Source organism: Tetrao urogallus, assembly GCF_951394365.1.
Source record: "Tetrao urogallus genome assembly, chromosome: 5".
Classification (NCBI taxonomy): Eukaryota; Metazoa; Chordata; class Aves; order Galliformes; family Phasianidae; genus Tetrao; species Tetrao urogallus.
This window is the reverse complement of record NC_136818.1, coordinates 59640414-59659031: the sequence shown is the minus strand read 5'-3', so window position 1 is coordinate 59659031 and position 18618 is coordinate 59640414. Positions and strand designations below refer to the sequence as shown.

At 43.0% G+C, this 18618-nt stretch overlaps 1 protein-coding gene across 1 annotated transcript in view; it reads right to left on the bottom strand.

The window, feature by feature from the left end:
• The window catches only part of GRK5 (G protein-coupled receptor kinase 5), a gene marked incomplete at both ends in the record, with an annotated part of 156772 nt that overhangs the window by 71660 nt on the left and 66494 nt on the right, over positions 1-18618 (bottom strand). The window contains one exon of the mRNA XM_079535438.1: positions 16251-16346. Coding sequence (XP_079391564.1) covers positions 16251-16346 — 96 coding nt within the window. The remainder of the gene's footprint in view (positions 1-16250; positions 16347-18618) is intronic.

The following is an 18618-nucleotide window of genomic DNA, read 5'->3' as shown; positions in this document are numbered from 1 at the left end:
ATATAAGTAATTCATTACTGTTGAGAGTAACACGCAGTTTTGACTGCATTGCTAAAGTCACAGCCTTGACAGTGCCCCCCATCAAAGTCCAGTCCCTGGTTATTGCAGGCTGCTGTTATCAGACAACGCCGTCTCAGGAGAATTACCAAAAACTCTCCGTATGTTTCTCTAGTGGACACTGAACATCACTGTCACAGAGCATAGAACTGTTGAACGGCTTGTGTTGAAGGGACCTTGGAGGTGATCTAGTTCCAACCTACCCTCTGAGGTTGTCAGAAAATGCAGCGATTCACCAGACACAGAGCCGTGTTCACAGCTGTGCAGATCTTGGCAATGTCCACTGAAAGTTTGCCTATCTTGACAACACTGGACTGCTGCTAGTGCTTTCTTGTCCCTGTAGAGCTCTTCAGAAGTCACTGGGGTTGTGCCAGCTGGTGGGGCAGTGCAGAAGAACTAACTGCCCCTCTCCTCTGTAACATCTTCTGTCTGCCATTAATGACTAAAACTGCGATCACGGAGCAGGCGATTCATCCTACCTGCATACAGGAAAAACTGACTGGCATTTTAACTCAGCTGAAGCATTCAGCAGTAGCCACATGATGAATTGTCATCTTAATTCTCCTGTTTGCCTGATGGGCTGCAAAGGCAAGGAAGCAGTGATGAATGTAACGGCAGCAACAAGATGTAGCCACGCTGATGATTTTTTCCCCAACATTTATCAGCAAATCCAGATGTTTACTGCTTGCAACTCTCCAGTTCATCAGTTTAAATGAAATAAAATGTTAATGCATATTTAGATGTTTGAATTACATTTGAGTCTCCATCATTCTTTTGGTTATTTAGCAGCAGTCAGATAGGAAGCACTATTGAAGAATGTTCTAGACACACTTTCCACCACCTTTTTTTTTGGTCAGAGGTTCATGTATTGGTTAAACATTATAGTATTGAGTCCTGCCTTATAATTCTAACCTACTTGTTTTTGTTCAAAAAGAAAAACAAAACTTACTGATGGCAAAATGTAAATGCTGTAGAATGCATCTCCGTATATCCTGAATGAACACAGGATGCTAACCAGCATCTATTCCTATCCATTGTTGCTTTCTGTTTACCCCACTACCACCCTTTTCAAATGCGTTTTGTTTGCTAATGCAATATATGACAGAAAGGAGTTGGAGCGTCGATAACACTTTAACTGTTCTTTTCACTTCCTAACACTCCTTTGCAAAAGCAGTGCATTACACAGGAATGAACTGAAGCTATAAAATGATTAACTTCAGAGTATGACAATTTGCCTCTTTCTCAAAGGACCAGTCCTTTACATTAAGAGCGTTGCATACACATGATTTATTCTGATGTCTTCAGTTCTTTCTAAACAATTCAGCATGAAGCACCACAGCACAGTCATCTTCGGTTTGGGTGAAGTCCTTCAGAAACATAAGGTACAACTGCTAGGTCTTAATAAGCCCATGCTGTCACCCTCTTCTGGTGATACCATGCACACCGCATCGAACTACCTGCAATTACACCTTGTGAAGTGCCCTGGACAAATAGTTTCTGTTCTTTTCCTGGGAGCTTCCATCAGTGCAAACCCAAAGTGCACGTTATGGTGCTTATTTTTCAATCCCTGCTGTGGGGTTTTTGATAGCATTTCCACGATTGCCTTAGTGTTCCATTACTCATCTCAGCCCCATACTGCCTCAGTTTTTATAAGAACTTTGCATTGCCTTGCATTAGAGTATGATCTTCTACCATGGCAGTAGCTCTGCAGTTCTCACACTCTTTGACCCAATCTGTTTGAGTCTAGGTCTAAATATGATCCAGAGGCCACATTCCTTGTGCTGACTGATAACCTCCTCCTGGCCACAGATAACTATTCGTCCACTGCAGTCATTTCAGATAGGTCAGTTCTATTTAGTCCTTCACACTGACCACACGGCCTTCCCTTTCTTCATGACTGAAGCTGCAGAACAATGCCGAACAAAGATTCTCTGACTGCAGGGATTTCTATGGAGGATCCACATCACTGCTAGCTCTCTTGAACATTTAAGAGTATTGATGGGACAGAAGGTTCATCAGGACAAGACAGATGGGGGTGGTTTTGTCCCACAGGTTCAGGGCTGAGTGAGATTTGCTGAGTGGCTTTCCATTTATCATAGAATCATAGAGTGGCCTGGGTTGAAAAGGACCACAACGACCATCTGGTCCAACCCCCTGCTGTGTGCAGGGTCACCAACCAGCAGCCCAGGCCAGCATGCCCAGAGCCACATCCAGCCTGGCCTTGAATGCCTGCAGGGATGGGGCATCCACAGCCTCCTTGGGCAACCTGCTCCAGTGCCTCACCACCCTCTGGGTGAAAAACTTCCTCCTAACATCCAACCTAAACCTCCCCTGTCTCAGTTCAAAACCATTCTCTCTTGTCCTATCGCTATCCACCATGGTAAACAGCCATTCCCCCTCCTGTTTATATGCTCCCTTCAAGTACTGGAAGGCCACAATGAGGTCTCCCCAGAAGCCTTCTCTTCTCCAAGCTAAACAAGCCCAGTTCCCTCAATATTTCTTCATAGGAGAGGTGCTTCAGCCCTCTGATCATCTTAGTGGCCCTTATGACTGATGAGAAAACTGCAGGCTTCACATTTGAATACAGACCTCTCTGATGATTCATGCTTTCTCTGGTTTTCTGCACACTTTCTCCCCTTTCAAAGGACAGACAAAAGCGTGATACTCTTGAATGGGTTTTGCTTCCTGCATGCCCTGTTCAAGACATGCTGCATGAGGTCTCCGTGACTGCCATTAGTTAGCAGTTGAATTCCAGCTCAAGTGGAAAACACTGAGCCATAATAGCCTAAATATCAGCCATCTGCTGTCTCCGTGCCCCAGGCCACGTCACTTGGAATCATCTGAAGAACTCAGTATCAGCACAGCGACTTGGGCTGGAGAGCAGCCCGAGCTGCGGACACTCTTGGTGGAAGAGTTTCTCCTCTGGAATGCACTTCCCCACTTCAGCTCTAACAGTCTGGATTTCATGACCCCCCCAGGGTCATCCTGTAAGGTCCATCTGCTTTCCCAGGCTTTGGCGGGGGGAGGAGAAAGTTGGGAAATTATAAGGCCACCATAGGAAATGGTTAGTAGCATCATGGCAGGAAGAGGTTATGCCTTGAGACATTGACTCAGTGGACAAAAATTATACTGATACTAAGGAAATCTACCCAGGAAACAGAATGGGGAACTGTAACTATGCTGAAGAAATAAACACGTATTGACTTTGTGGGATACAAGACAGAATATTTTTATAAACTGATAGGTAAAATTGTTCTGATTAAGGTCTTAAAGTCTATAAATAAAAAAAAAAATAGATAAAACAAATGAGTGGGAAATATAGATCTGGGAGTCTGAAAAGGAAGAGGGGAGATAATTCCATTAAGAAATTGTTCCAAGAAATCATTTCAAATATTTTGCACTGATCTCTTTGTCTTCTAGCTCCTCAGAAGAAATCACCTCTTGGATTATGCCATTCAAAACGAATTATGCTTTCAATTTGCCTTGTTTCCTCTTATATTCGTATTGAACTACTACACTGTGCACAGGAAGGAATCCAGCAAAAACAACTAATCATACTATAAGCTAGGAATGGTTTTCTTCAGATGGCTTTAATTCTGAAGACAAAGGTCAGCAATTTACCACAGACAAAGAATTTAATATCTCCTCCACTTGTGAGCAGTGTACTTCCATGGCCGTCACACTGTACTTCTATTGCATTTCTGCTGGAAAGGAGGGCTTAGAAAACTTCCTGTAAAGGCAGCTCTTTTTTTTTCTTTTTCTTTTCTTTTTTCTTTCTGAGAGACTTAAAGTTGTGAATGCTATATGAGTGAGCTACCAAATTTACCATAGAGGCCCTGTACCACACATTTACTTAATTAACACATTTTGTAAGCATTGTGATAAAAGGCTCCTTGTAGCCTTGTTTCAACACATGGCCACGCTGATGCATGAAGGCAGGGACAGTGCATGTTGAACCTTGCACCTCCCAGCCAGCTTTGCCTTGCATACTGTCTGAGCAATCTGTCTCAGAGCAATAAGGGCAGTGGACAAGTTGTGCTTTGAAACTGGGAAGGAAGGGAAAGACAGCTGTAAATGTGCATTATTTAAAATGCTGTAGGATGAGAAACAGATGCTTGTGGAGTTGCAAGTTACACAGCTTATGCTGTCAGTTGGCAAGTGAAACTGGTATCAAATCCACAGCTATGCAAAATCCACTGCCACAACTGGCATCCAGGATGGCAGTGCTGGCCAAGACTGAAAGATGGTGGATGTGGAAACTTTCCTCTCTACTCTAAACCCTCCCAGGGTGGAGGTGCAATGGCAAGTCAGGTAGGGGAAATCACACTGCACCTGTCTGCAAGATATACACAGCATTCCTCTTCCAAGGGCTGGCTGTGTATTTATTACCTGTCGGCAGGACTTACATTCACTTAAATGGAGAAAAAAAGAGAGGAAGAGGAGCGAAGTGGTGTATGTGCTCTCTGATTCAAGTTCTGATGATCCGTATCTCACAGCTACAGCTTCCAGCTGAACTGCCAGTGTCTTTTCTGTAGTATTCAAAGGAAGAAGTTTCTGATCCCTCCCCAGTGCACGTCGTAAGTGGGTGAGTTGGCAGCAAGCTGCAGTTCCCTTCCTTATTGATGCCTACCAAGGAGGGAAAGCCTGGAAAACTGCCAGATCTGGAGACTTGTTAGGGAAATACTATTTTGATGGGAGGACAAGAAAGGAGAATTCCACATAATTCTGTCAGCTAAAACATTGTTTTGACTTTCATCAGTAAAAAGAAGCTAGCAGCTAATTTATGCACAGGACAAAGGCGTTTTTGAGGAGACATAATTTGGTATCATCACTCCCCAGCAACTACTGAGACAGAAGGTTAGGATCACTGGGGCTTAGGAAATAGCCATAATCTCTCCTTGGGCTGATGGACAAGCTTCCAGCTGGTCTCATATTGTGTGAGAAAAGGTAAAGGAATATCTTATCTGCGCAGTGAATTAGAGTGAACATTTATGGACCTTCTTATAGATTTCAGGCAGTCTGTAGATACAGTAATTGCGCGTGATGGCTACTTTCCACACAATTCAACACTGCTATTGAGAATAAAATCCTATCCCTTTTTTTTTCAACCAGAATGGCAGGTCTCCATCAAGGCTCCTTTAGGATTTGGAACACAGATCAGTTCCAGAAAACTTGTGAAAACCACAGGGCTACAGGGTGGATCCATGTCTTCCTTCTCTCTGTGCCGGCCCTGTCGTAATCCCAGGCTGTACTAATGCATGAGGCCCATTGCAGCACTCAGTGGGAGTAACCACAACCTTGTGTGACCTTTGCATTGGCAGCTCCTCCTGAGTTTGTAACTCTGCATTGCCGCCTTCCAGTCCTTCAGATCTTACCTAAATAAGTTGATTTGTAACTCATAAGAAAGGCTCTGGCCCCCAAGAAGACTTTGAAGTAGACTAAAAAAGACATTAGCCCTAGTCACAGGACAAGGGGCTCTCAATAGCAAAGAACAGTGAGGAAAGGCTGTAATTCTCACAGCTCTGACCAGTGATTCATAGTCACACCAGCATAGGCAATACTGGCACAGACAATATTTTTAGAAGTTTGTTTTTTTTTTTTTTTTCCATGGAAGATAATGACGTTATGGTGCTCCACTGACATCCACAGTCTCCTGGGCAGGGATGAAAGCAGCCTTAGAAGGAAAGAGGCTCTACCTTGGAGAAAGAAACCCACAGTGGAGCTAAGAATGGTTATGAGGTCCACTCCCAGTACAAGGGCTGCTTAATAGCTGCTCTTTGCACTTTGCCATTTTTTCCTTCTCCCAGGCAGTAAGGCCTCAGGAATACTCCCACTGGCTATGCAAAAAGGACGTCCGCTTCCTTACTGACAGGTCTCCCCTCAGCCCACCCACACTCTTTGTCTTCCATTCTCCCTCCTTGGGCCCTGACGCCTGCAGAGGCCTCCAGCAGCTCACAGCGCTACGCATCCCCCCCCCAGGGCAGTTGGCCCATATCCATGATCAGAGTGAATACGTCGCAGTTTGCTACATTAAACCAAACGCTCCATGCTGTTCAGTGGGTTCTGCACCATGGGTTTCTCTCTTCCACGCTTTGGAGTCAGTGCTGTAGCTCTGCAGTGTGACCTCACACGAGGCTCTGTGTGTTGGAAGTTATCATTCAGGATACATGTGCCTAAAGGTACAGTGCTATGAATGCAATACCCAAGTGCTGAATGTTGTTTGTTTGCACTGATCAGAGTACTTCTGAAGTGACTGATACAAAATTCTTCCTATGCTCAAAAACATTTTTCTCTACAAACCATGTTTACAAACACAAAAAATAATTTGAACCTGTTGTTACAAAAGCCCGAAAGCAATTCAGGACTGTTTGAATATTGCAAACGCTTGTGTGTAGCTGAGCCTGATTCTGTTGCTCTCAAGAACAGCCTTACATCAATTACTTAACACTGCTTCTTGTAATTTGTCTAGGTGAGAGCTCAGAAAATCAATGTGATGTGAACAGGCCCTCAAGGTGCCACTGTGCAAATACAAGACTGGCACAGGGCAAAAGGATGGTGAATCTGACAGCTAGAAAGAAATTCACAACTAATGACAGAGATTATGTTTTTATGGATCGTATGAAAACAGTGAGAGTTCTCACATTTTGTAACCAATTATTCTTCTGGAAACGGAAGAACTTCCACATTTTTCTTAATATACTACATTTTGATTTGACTTCAATGACTTGGTCTTCAGTATATTTTTAAGGAGCATAGGGTTTCAGATATTTTGTTTCAGTTTTTGTGCTGAACTTTACCAATTCCAGAATAACAAGGAGCTCTTCAGCAAAATCAAATACCAACCCTCCTCCCCAAACCCAGCTGATTTTTCAGTTTGCATTATTCCATCTTGCTCTACAGTGTCGCTTCCGTTTGCTGCACTAAACTCACTAATCCTTGTTGTTACATCATCCAGGAGAAAGCAATTTAAGGTAGAGAATATTTTTATTTCACTTGCATTAGAATTTCCTGGCATTGAATTCGTATGGTAGAAATGTAAGTAAATAAAAGTACTGGCATGACCAAGAGCACTGTTCAGAAATGGTCTTAACTCTTGCTTCTACCCTGCTGAGCAAGGGTTCAATTTTAATATCAACATTTAGCAGAATTCATGATCATGCTTCATTTTCTGATCTACAGAGCACAGAGGAACAATTCCAATCATCACCTCTAACGTGTTCTCAAAGCAGCACACAGCGATTATCTGGAAAGTAGAGGGAACCTCTCAGTGACTCTGGGGATTCAGCCAAACAGCCCAAAATCTTGTTTTTAACACTCCCCAAATGATTTCCCACACATTATGTCCTAAAAACAGAATTGAAAGTTATGTGTGGGACTACCCTAGAAGACCTCAACCTTTCTTCTCCTCAAAAGCCAGAAACTAGAAGCAGTAGGATAATAATGGGCCAGCTTTGCACGAGGTACTTTATCTGGGTCTTGCATCAGACGTGGGCTTAGAAGGAGTGTGAATACTGATCCTGTTAACCCATGAACTAGTTTGCAGCAACTTATATTCAAAATTGAAATATTGTATTTACAGTATTCTGTTGTCCTTTTGCACTGTCAGGAAAAAGCCAATGCAATGAGTGGGACTAAAGAACAAGGATCAAGGACCTTCACAGAGAAGAAGTACACATTGTGCTTTGTGGTAAAGACTGTTTCAGTAAAAGAAGTGCCACAAAGATAGGCATAAAGTTGGGGGAAGAAAGTGCAAGACTGCTCCTCTGTATTGCAGATATTCAGTGGGATGTATATAAAACACGTGAATTTTGATTCATTCAGAACATTTTCTAGCAAAGCCTAGAATAAAACCCAGCCATAATAATCTTACAGGCCTCTGAAGGCCTCTAGAAGAAACTGAATCAAAATACTGCTTCGTCTACCACCAACCCAAGGGAGTTATTTTTCTTGACAAACATTAGCTCAGGTGAACTGCACCCCCCCAAGAACCTGAGCGCATCACCAGCACAAGGATTTCAGGCTGCTCATCACGAGTGCACTTCACAGCATCCCTATGATCCCATCCCTATGATCCAGTAAATCTTTTCCCTTTTTCCTCGGTACAGTTCTCTGCTTCCATTGTAAGAGGACTCCTGTACAGTTTAAGGGAAACATTCTCACTGACTTAGCAGAGCTGAACAGAGGCAACAAAACCAGAGGCTTTCTTTGCCCTGCCACCTTCTTTCCATTAATATCAGTAGCAAAGTTACAAGTGAGTTCAAAGGGAAGGAGTAAGTTTTTATCATAAATGTAGTCCTACCTCTCATTCCCCATATACAGCAAATGCTAACTTGGTTCTGAAATAAATTTCCTTAACAACCAAGTACTACTATTTAACAGGACCCACGAGCATTTCTATAGCATTTTACAATTCCAAATCACTGCATAAGTATTAATTAGCCTTAATGACTCATATTACCTAATATGATAATGAAAAGCCCCGCAGCTCAGAATATCTATTTCTATTTTCAGTAAGAGATGAAATGATCTTTTTAAAAGAACATGTTCTCTTTTAATTCTTTTTCTGCAAGTCTCTGTCATAATTTCTGTAAAAAATTCAGAGTGTATTATGGTATTTTTTTTTCTTCATTTGTGAAGACCACTTTATTGCTGCAGCCTTTGCCACAAAATAAAAATACAGAGGTTTAAGGACAATATTTGTACCTCAGGAGGCTTTCTGTTGAAGGACTACTCACTGAGTGTGGACTCGGTGCTTGGTAAGGAGATGTGGATTTGCTGCCTGTTCTTTATGGAGAATAGCAACGTCTTTCTTGGTTTCTTTCTGGGTTGCCACTGCCAAGGTAATGCTTAATGGATTAAGTCTTGTGAAATAAATTCTGTAAATAGAATGTGGGCTGAGATCATTTCAACTCATTTCCCCTGCGTCCCTGTCCCGTCCTGGAAGCTGTCAAGTACAAGCAGCCTGCAAGCAGCCTGTTCTCTCAGTGTTAGTCTTGAGTCTCACTAGATGCATAAAACAGCTTGTTTTTTGCATACTTTCTGTGATGGCATTAAAAAAACTGGAAAGAAAAAAAAAGCTTTCAATTCCACCCATTGCTATAAACTGGATACAGCTAATCTTGCAAGGGCACCAAACATTGCTCTATTTGTTCATCGTTAGGGAACTAGAAACCTATGTTTTTGATAGAATGATAGTTGAATCTGAAGGATTTTAAAGAAAAGAACTGAACCAACTGAGGGTTTGTAAACAAACAAAATGGTTTTGACGTCAGTCACATAATTTCATGGGCTGAAACAGTATCACACAGCCAGTGCTTGCCCCTGAAGAGTTTCTAATTTAATTTAGATGCATTCGTGACATGGGACAGCACATCAAATCCAAGAAACTTCAGGGTACTGCTGAGGGCCAGGTCTATGCTGCAAAGGTTGTATAAACCATGCTTTGAAAGAGCAACAGAGACCTTCTGGCTCAAGGAGAGGGGACAGTTGTGTCTACAGAAGATGGACAGACAGAAAGACAGACAGAAAGGTGAGAAGGGGGAGAGAGGAAGGAAGGAAGGAAGGAAGGAAGGAAGGAAGGAAGGAAGGAAGGAAGGAAGGAAGGAAGGAAGGAAGGAAGGAAGGAAGGAAGGAAGGAAGGAAGGAAGGAAGGAAGGAAGGAAGGAAGGAAGGAAGGAAGGAAGGAAGGAAGGAAGGAAGGAAGGAAGGAAGGAAGGAAGGAAGGAAGGAAGGAAAGAGGAGAAAAAATAAAAGGAAAAAGAGGTCAGAACAGAAGGGAAGCATTCAGAGCAAAGACTGTCAAAGGGAAGGACTTTGTGTGTTCATTAGAAATAAATCAGTTTGAAGATTTTTTTTCTGCATTGATGCTATCCAGAAAATCTGCATAACTTTTTCCAGAGCAGTAAATCCTACCCACATGTCTCAACAATTCTTCCAGTTTTGCTCTCAGTCCTCCTTGGGTCCCTCTCCCTCTGTGCTCTTTCCACAGAGAACAACTCATGCAGAGTTTCTGCTCCATGCCTCACAAGCATGGTTGGGCTGCCCCAAGTGCAGGTGCACAAAGTGCAATTGACACAGAACCATGCAGAGCAGGCAAGTAGCCTTGCTTTGTCCCCCAGCCATAGGCACACACCTTCATCGGGAGCTTCTATCTGGATGATGCAAAACCACCAGAAGTTGCCACTTCACTGTTTCAGAAAGCAACTGAAATGTGTCTATGTGCAGTCAGCTAAGGGCACTGATGTGGGAAAATATATTCCCGTACACAGCACAGTTCTGAGAGCTGTAAGAAAAAAAACATCTGGTATCAACTGAATTCAAAGGGATTTCCTGTATGGAAAAAAATTATTTGTGAGCATGTGTGCTCATCAGCTTGGACCTTAAACGATAAGAGAAGAGTTCATAATTTCTGGAATTTCTCTGGAACCATATTGCAATGAATAGCAGAGCCATGATACGTCATGCTGATTTCTGGTTTTATTGACTAGATTGTACTGCGTACTCCACTGACTGCAGTTCCCCTTGGGTGTGTGAGATCTTGGGGCAGCATGCACACACCACCAGCATCATCCCAACACAGCCAGCCATCTGCCTACATGTTTGGTGAGAGAACAGGAGATACCTCCCCTTTCTGCTATTTCACTCCACAGAATCCTAACTACTTGTTGAATAACAACTTCCAATAAAAATGTAAGGGTTTTTTGGTGTTGTTTTCTTTTCTTTTTTTTTTTCCCCAAAGAAAGCTGATATTTCTGACAAAAGCGTATTTCTCAAAAACTCAACCTCTAGTTTTGGCCAGAAAGCAAGGCAGCCTTTGAGCAGCCTTTGATGCGATATTCAGACAGATGCTATCACAGGAGTTATAACTTAGTTATAGCTACTTGTGGAGTTATTTACAGCAGAAGGAAAGGTTCAGTTCCTTCCCTTGATCTATCTGTGGGCTTCAGGACCTTCCAAACCTTGCTTTTTAATCACTGTAAACATCAGAGCTGAAGAGTTTGGCCATTTCTTTGTGCACTGATCGGATCGGGTTTTGATGCCATAGAATCCTGGTGCAGAGCAGAGGTGCAGAAGCTACTGAACATGAGACAACAGGGCTATAGTAGCAGTATTTCTGCCACAGGATGGAGCTCAGTGCAGGCTGCAAAACATTTCTAGGAGACTGGATAAATAGTCAAGTGTTTCTCTGTCACTGATGGCCATACTGCTGCTTGCTACACAAACCTATGCTGGCTACCTGGAAAAGCTCAGCTGGGCAGGTCTGTACTCCGTTGCAGTGCCAGCAGCACTGATGAGCCTCCAGGAGACCAAAAGTGACTGAAAAAGATCACACAGGTGAAGGTCTCGATTGAAAAAGTTCAATACAAAAAAGAGGGGGAAAAAAGAGCCAGCTTTCATAGAAAGTGACGTGTGAGCTCTGTGTCTTCAGTTGTGCCCCACTTACTCAGTTCACCATCTCTTCAAAGCATTTCTCACACAGAAGGGTATTTTTAACGACACTGAAAAGAACCCACCAGAAGTAGAAGCTCAAGCTCCTTTACCCTGAATAAATGGGATACAAATATCACGTAAGAGGTTAAATTACACTGGGAGGATTTTTCTCCCCTTTTTAAACCACATGTGGTAAAATTTGGAAGTGATCTTTCTAACTGTAGAATCTTACTGAACTGAACAATTTAGCAAAAAATATCATCAAGGTTATCCATCTACCAGAATACAACGCATAAGCAGAGCCTCCTTGACCGAAGGAGTTAAGCTTTTCTGCAATAATGCAACAAATCACTCCCTGCAACAAACAGAAGACACATTCTAAGGCAGTTTTCCCACAAACTTCAATCTATGGGAAAAAAATCCTGATTTATTATATAGCATTTGGACAGTTGCGAATGAAAATTTGCCAAAGATCAGAATAATCGAGTCTTTCAGCCAAGCAGCTCTTAATGAAAGAAAAAAAGCACAGAATGGGTCTGAGCAAAATAAATAAAAATTCCACACTTTTAACCAACAGAACCTTTTGCATCATTCAGAAATATTCACAGATATCCAGAATCTTTTATCATCAAAAGGACACTCTGGCCTTTAAAATTACAACTTCTTGATTTTTGTTTACTGATGGCCTTTAAGCCAGGGGGTATCACTAACATGTGGCATCTGGTCATGCCATGTTTTCAAATGAAAGAATTTTTAAGGCTGCAATTTGATAGTTTTTCCTTTCCTTCAAAACGTCTCTCTTGCAAACACTATCATCTGTGAATTTTAAGGGTAGCAGCAAACCATTTACTAACAGTATCCATTGATATTGATACCAGTGAGAACACTGATTCATTGCCATCAACGTCTGAAAGACAGGATCACAGAATGGCAGGGCTTGGAAGGGATCTGCAGAGATCACCGAGTCCAACCCCCTGCTAAGCAGCTCCCTACAAGGTCACACAGGTATACGTGCAGATGGGTCTTGAGTATCTCCGGAGAAGGAAAGTCCACAACCTCTCTGGGCAGCCTGTTCCAGTGCTCTGCTACCCTTACCATAAAGAAGTTCTGCATGTTTGCTTGGAACTTCCTATGTTGAAGTTTTAGACTCTGGCTCCTTCTCCTATCACTATGCACCACCAATAAGAGCCTGGACTCATCCATTTGCCTCCCACCTCTCTTCAGACATTTATTAACATTAATCAGATCCTCCCACGGTCTTCTCCTCAGGCTGGACAGATCCCGGTCATCCAGCCTTTCGTCACACCTCCAGGCCCTTTATTGTCTTTGCGGCCCTCTGCTGGATTCCTTCTAGAGATCCCTGTCTTTTTTGAATGAGGGAGCAGAGAACTGGACACAGTAGTGTAAATGTGGCCTCACCAGAGCAGAATAGAGTGGGAGGATCACCTCCCTTGATCTGCTGGCCACTCTCATTTTAAAGCACCCCAGGATACCATTGGCCTTCTTGGCCACAAGGGCACACTGCTGGCTGATGGCCAAAGTGTTGTCCACCAGAACATCTGGGTCTTTCTTTGCAAAGCTCCTCTCCAGCAGGTTATCCCCTACCCTGTACCGAGTTTTCATTGATTGAAAGGACTACTAACACCAAAGTTATCCTGGAAAAGGTTACCTGTTTTTATGCAGTTTGCCTTTGGAGCAGGGAGGGGGGCTGCAAGCAGTTTCATAGCATATTCACAGCAAATAGCTGAGCCTCTCTCAGAGGCCAGGCACAGCATTCATGTGGCATCCCTCTGGAGGCTTGCCCTGCTGTGCCCCTTGCCCATTAATTAGCACACAATGGAGGCCACAGAATTTCCCTGCAAAAGGTGTTGTGAGCTTTGGACACGAAAGAAAGTAGAAAAGATCCTCGGCTTTACGGCATTTTCAGTAAAGATGTTTCCAGTGTTTATTTATTTATCAAAAGTCACTGTTACTCTTGGTTGTTTTGATTTTTGTTTCTGTGCACAAGAGGGGAAAAAAGGGTTTTACTAAGCGAGCCTTTCAGTAAGACACCAGATGATGGATAGTCAAACACAGCGTCTCCTGTAAACACAGAGGGAACCAAAAGGTATGAACTGACTCATAATTGTGTCAACACAGGTCGCAGACCCTTGGTTTATTCCAGCCTTCCTGTTTTTCACAGATTTCTTTTCACACCACACTATTTTTTTTAGGACACAGGCTCTTTTCAGAACATGGGGTGCAAAAGCATGTATGTCTTTACACCAGAATACGGGCATTTACACACACACGTAGGCTCTATTCCACAATTACAACAGCAGCGTTTTCCACCCACGGCTCATGTCTGCATTCAATGAAGCAGAGCCTTTCTGCATAGCAGTTAGTTCTAGCTCTAATCAAAAAGGAGGAAAGGTCCAGTCCATCTCGTTCCCACTCCGAGCTTCCCATGGAGGCTTTTGGGAAGTATCCAGAACAAAGCCTCAGCACGCTAATCCTCTGGTTCATGCGATGCACTTCTTCATTTTTAACATGTGGCAAAGTGGCAAGACTGTCTGACCAGGAGTGCTGTGAGGCTGACACACAGCAAAGAGTTCTATGGTGAGCAGAACCTACCAATATTTATCTTGATCCCTAAGAACATTGAATTGAGGTTGTGTCCTTTCCCTTGCATAAAATCATTCTTCTCTGTTGGTTGCCAATTTTCTTAGAGATTGGCAAAACAAGTCTCTCTGTGGTCTCTATTTCATCATCAAATTAGGCTGGCACTGACCAGCAGACCCAGAAGTTGTCAGGGAAGGAACTGATGGTAGACACACCATGCAGCTGGATCCACTGCAGGTCATCGAGCAGTTCAGCTAGCAGGTGACTCAAGGATGGCTCAACATATTCCCTCATAGTGTCACCTGTGAAGATATCCTGTCACCTGAATTCCTGATTTCCTGTTAAAGGGCTTGCAGAAAATAGCACACAAAGGTGTGTCAAGGCCAACAGAGTTGCTGTGCAAGATAATCTTCCCCCACACATCACCCTGAGTGTCTCAGATCAGCCACACACACGTAAATGACTCAGTGCTGTAGACCCAGAGGATCTGGCTCACCTGAGGTGAGTCAGGCTACTGTATGAACAAGGGGAAGTTTATAAACAGCATCTGTTTGTCTGAGATGCTTCGACCTTGGCCACATTGCTGACAAGAGGTAGCACCAGCAAGGATGGATAACCTGATCCAGGCTGAGCAGTGCTCACTTCTGTGTAATCTCATACAATTCCCTGGGAAAGCTGCTCAAGTAAGCCAGAGTCACAGAACGAGGATTGTGACCTGTTGTGTAAAAATCAGTTGCTGCAATTCCCAGTCAACAGGTAATCACTGCAGTGAAGCCAAATCCACCAAGAGCATCTCACAGCTCTTGATCCGCTACTTCTTCAATTCATTCATTCCTTCACTCATTCATAAATAAATAAAGACAAAACAAAATACATTTAGGAAAAAGCTGCCACTAAAAATCTCAGAAGCAGCATTTCAGAAACAAAAATAATTTGCAGACTTTTTTAAAACTACTAATTTTGAAATACTGGATGTATTTGCAAAAATTAAGACTCTCACATAGTGCAGATTTCCCTTGTAGAAATTCAGGTTAATGGGACAGTGGAGAGAATTCCCCATGCAAATTACAATAGATCAAGTTAAATTTGCTCCTTTACATTCAGGAATAATTCCAGTTTTCATAGGTCTGCAGAGAGGCTAAATGGCCACAAACTGGAAAAACCTACTCTCTCCTTCTGCTTTACTGCTTTTTCTATACCTCTTTTTAGCTCTACTGCAAAAGATGAGGGAAGTGAAATTTACTGAAAGAGACCATGAAAAGAGTTTCAAAACATTATGCACATTTTCTCTCCATAAACATGCCGTGAAATTTGAATGTACACAGTGCCAGGGCACTGCCAGTCAGAACCCAGGAATTCACCCAAGTAAGACAAATTGTGATGCTCACTATCTCAGCTTCTTGCCTTTCATTCATACATTGCCAGTGTCTGGATTTTATGTCAAAGTGGAGGAAAAAAGGGAATCTCAGATTGCTGAAATTAACCTCTTGCAGTGAGATCAGTAAAAGTGAGCTTTCCACTGACACTTCGCAAGGAGATACCTGCTATCTTTGTTTGGCAAGGCAGCAGTCAAATGCTGAATGTTGAAATTTGTCAGGTATGAGCAGCAGAGATGCTGTGCTGTGGAAATGGCCACTACAAGCTCTCTTTCCAAATATGCAGTGTTTGGTCCACATCAATAAAATAATTTTTAAAAAAACAACGTTTTATATGTCCTATCAAGAAACTGCATAAAGACAGTATTGTGATATCAATGCAGGGTAGTACTGTTGAGCAAACCTGCCGGGCACGAGGGCGGTGGTTGCTACTTCAAACATCATATCCAATGTATAATTAATATTAACCCTCAACTATATCAGCAATCTCATTGCTTTCATAAATTCTCACTTCCTTTCCAATAAAGAGCTACTTATTACAAGGTAATGCAGGATGCAATGCAGGGATTCATTTCTGCCTCTGGAAGGTACCAAGTCAAAGCTCATGTTCTATATGCCAGAAAATGTTGAGTTTGCATGGCAGCATCACAGAAGCTATATGCACTGTGTGATCATCTCCAAAGTGATTCCATTTAATGAGTAACTTTAATGCAGTCCTGCTGAACCAGTTTTGACAGCACATTTTATGTATGCAACAACTTCAAGAAAAAAGGGATAGGCTCTTACCTATTGTTTTTCGGAGATCTTCACACTGGCTAATGTGAGGGAATTTCAAGATTTCCTTCCACTTTTTGCTTTTGCCTTTGCGTTTCCCTCCACCCCCTGCAAAGAAAGAAAGATTGGGATTAGATTGCTTTGGGTGCTACTCCCAGTCCAGAATTCACCAACCCAATCATAGCTCTTATGGATATCTTTAATAACAGAAGCTGAGACATTGTGGGTAGACGGGCAGATCAAGTTGGCTTGTCTGGATGTCCCAAGCAAATGGCACCTGTGAGAAGGCTGGGTTGGTAAAGGCCAGGAGTTTGTGGCTCAGCAGATCCAGTTCAGATGGTGGTGTCTGAGCTTAGCATCTCCAGCATAGTCTCTGCTTCAACTTACAACCATTCCTTTTGAGTCAAAAGCCTTGTATTTGTAAGCATATAATTATGATTCACATCTTTTCAATCTCTTTCTGGTTTCAGGATGAACCCTGACTTCACCCCAAAAGAAGGACTGGAAACTGAAGACCAACATTCAGTACTTGCCTTCATCCTTCATATTGCATATTCAGCTGATGGTACACACAGAGGTCACTGCTACGTAAGCATTTTCCTCAGAGGGAGGACAACAGTGGGAGAAAATCAATAAAATATCCTCCATGATAATGAATCATAGAACCATAGAATCAATCATTTGAGTTGGAAGAGGCTGTTAGTCCAAGTCCTCCGCAGTGAACAGGGACATCTACAGCTAGAATCTCCCTCATAAATGTTCCTTCATAAATACCCTACTGCAGGCACCGCCAGCAGCAAAGCGGCACATCCCAATTTATCCGCCAAGTTATCTGCACTTGGTGCTGATCCCACATGCTGCTCACATGCACCTCATTCCCCCTTCTTGCCACTCTACCTCTTTCTCCCTTTCCTTTCCCATTGCTTTCTCTTCCTCCACACACACATAGGTGCCCCTCTTCTGGGCTTGTGTCAATAAGGCAGCAAAGACAAATGAGATTCGTCCACATGTATTTATAAAAAAAACCTTTGAGATCTACTCTTTTGGCTTGGACCTATTTATAGCTCTTCTCAAAACGGAGCACCAGACCCTCACATTCACCTTTCCTTGAGCACATCTACCCCATTCTTTTAAAACTTATACCATTTTCTTTCTTGTTTGAACAGTTCAGAACCCCACACAGAACCTCACTGAGATGGTGTCCCAAAGGCAGTGTTGCTCTGAGGGCCTGCAAGGCGAATGTGTCCAAACTAGGTCCCAACCAGTAAAGGCCACATTCCCAGCCTGTGTCACATCGACCCTTGCTGGGACTACTGGAGGATGCACTGCTGGCAGGGCCAGGCTCCTTTGGCCCTACGAGACCTAATGGAAACCAGAATGCTGTGTGCTGTCCACCACCAACTTTGGGTGGACACACAGCTATAAAGCAGCTCAGTCTAAGAGAACATTTCTAAATTATTCTTTCTTTTTTTTTTTTTTTGCACTTTGACTGGGTGTTTTATTCCAGCCTTGGCTTCTCTTTCAGGCCTGCCCTTCTTGCCCCATGCTCACAGCCCAGGAAGGGGCAGCCACCATGTCAGCAGTGCTGCACTGAGCACAAGGTGCAGGCTGGACCTGAGGTTTCCTTCCTGGCTCTTCGGTGCGTCTGTCCTGCTCATAGCAAGTTTCCCTCTGAGCCTGAATGTCCAGACGCAGTCTGTGATTCTCCAAGTCAGTGTTTCTACTGCAATTTAGCCTCTGCTCACAAAATTTGATTCACTGGAGTCTATTTTACATGCGTGGCACATTGAATGACTAATTCAGAGCTGAGTTAATTCTGTAGAGAGGTTGGTAGAGTCACAATCGCAGAGTGAGAGCGTGTTGGGTACTACATGATATTGCAGGCTAAATTAGGTGTGTTGACTCAAAAGGTAACAGATCATTACAAAGAAAACATGAGCCCTGGAAACAATTGCTCTCTGTGGGGCATTTCTGATCCTGCAGTGTAACCTCTGGCACTGGAGTGCTCTCTCTGTACCTCACATTTTATTCCTTCATTTTCAGTGACCAATGGCTTTGTCATCAAAGAGCTTGCCTCAAATTATTTTAAAACCTATTATTGACAGGAATTTACGGTGTATCTACATCATGCAATGTAACACAGAGCTATCTGCACTAACAGCAAAGGAATTGGCTTGTTTAGACTGTCGGGAGCACAGCTATGTTGTTGTTTCCAGGAAGTGGCTCCAGTAAAGCGTAGAGGTCTGTGAGTGCCTTCACATCACACATTATTATGCAACACAGATGCACTCTTTGGGTCCATAGTGAAATCTTCCTCAACCTCCCTTCTTCAGTACATTCAAAGCACTGCTGCTAAAGTCATTTCCTTTCTCATCCCTCC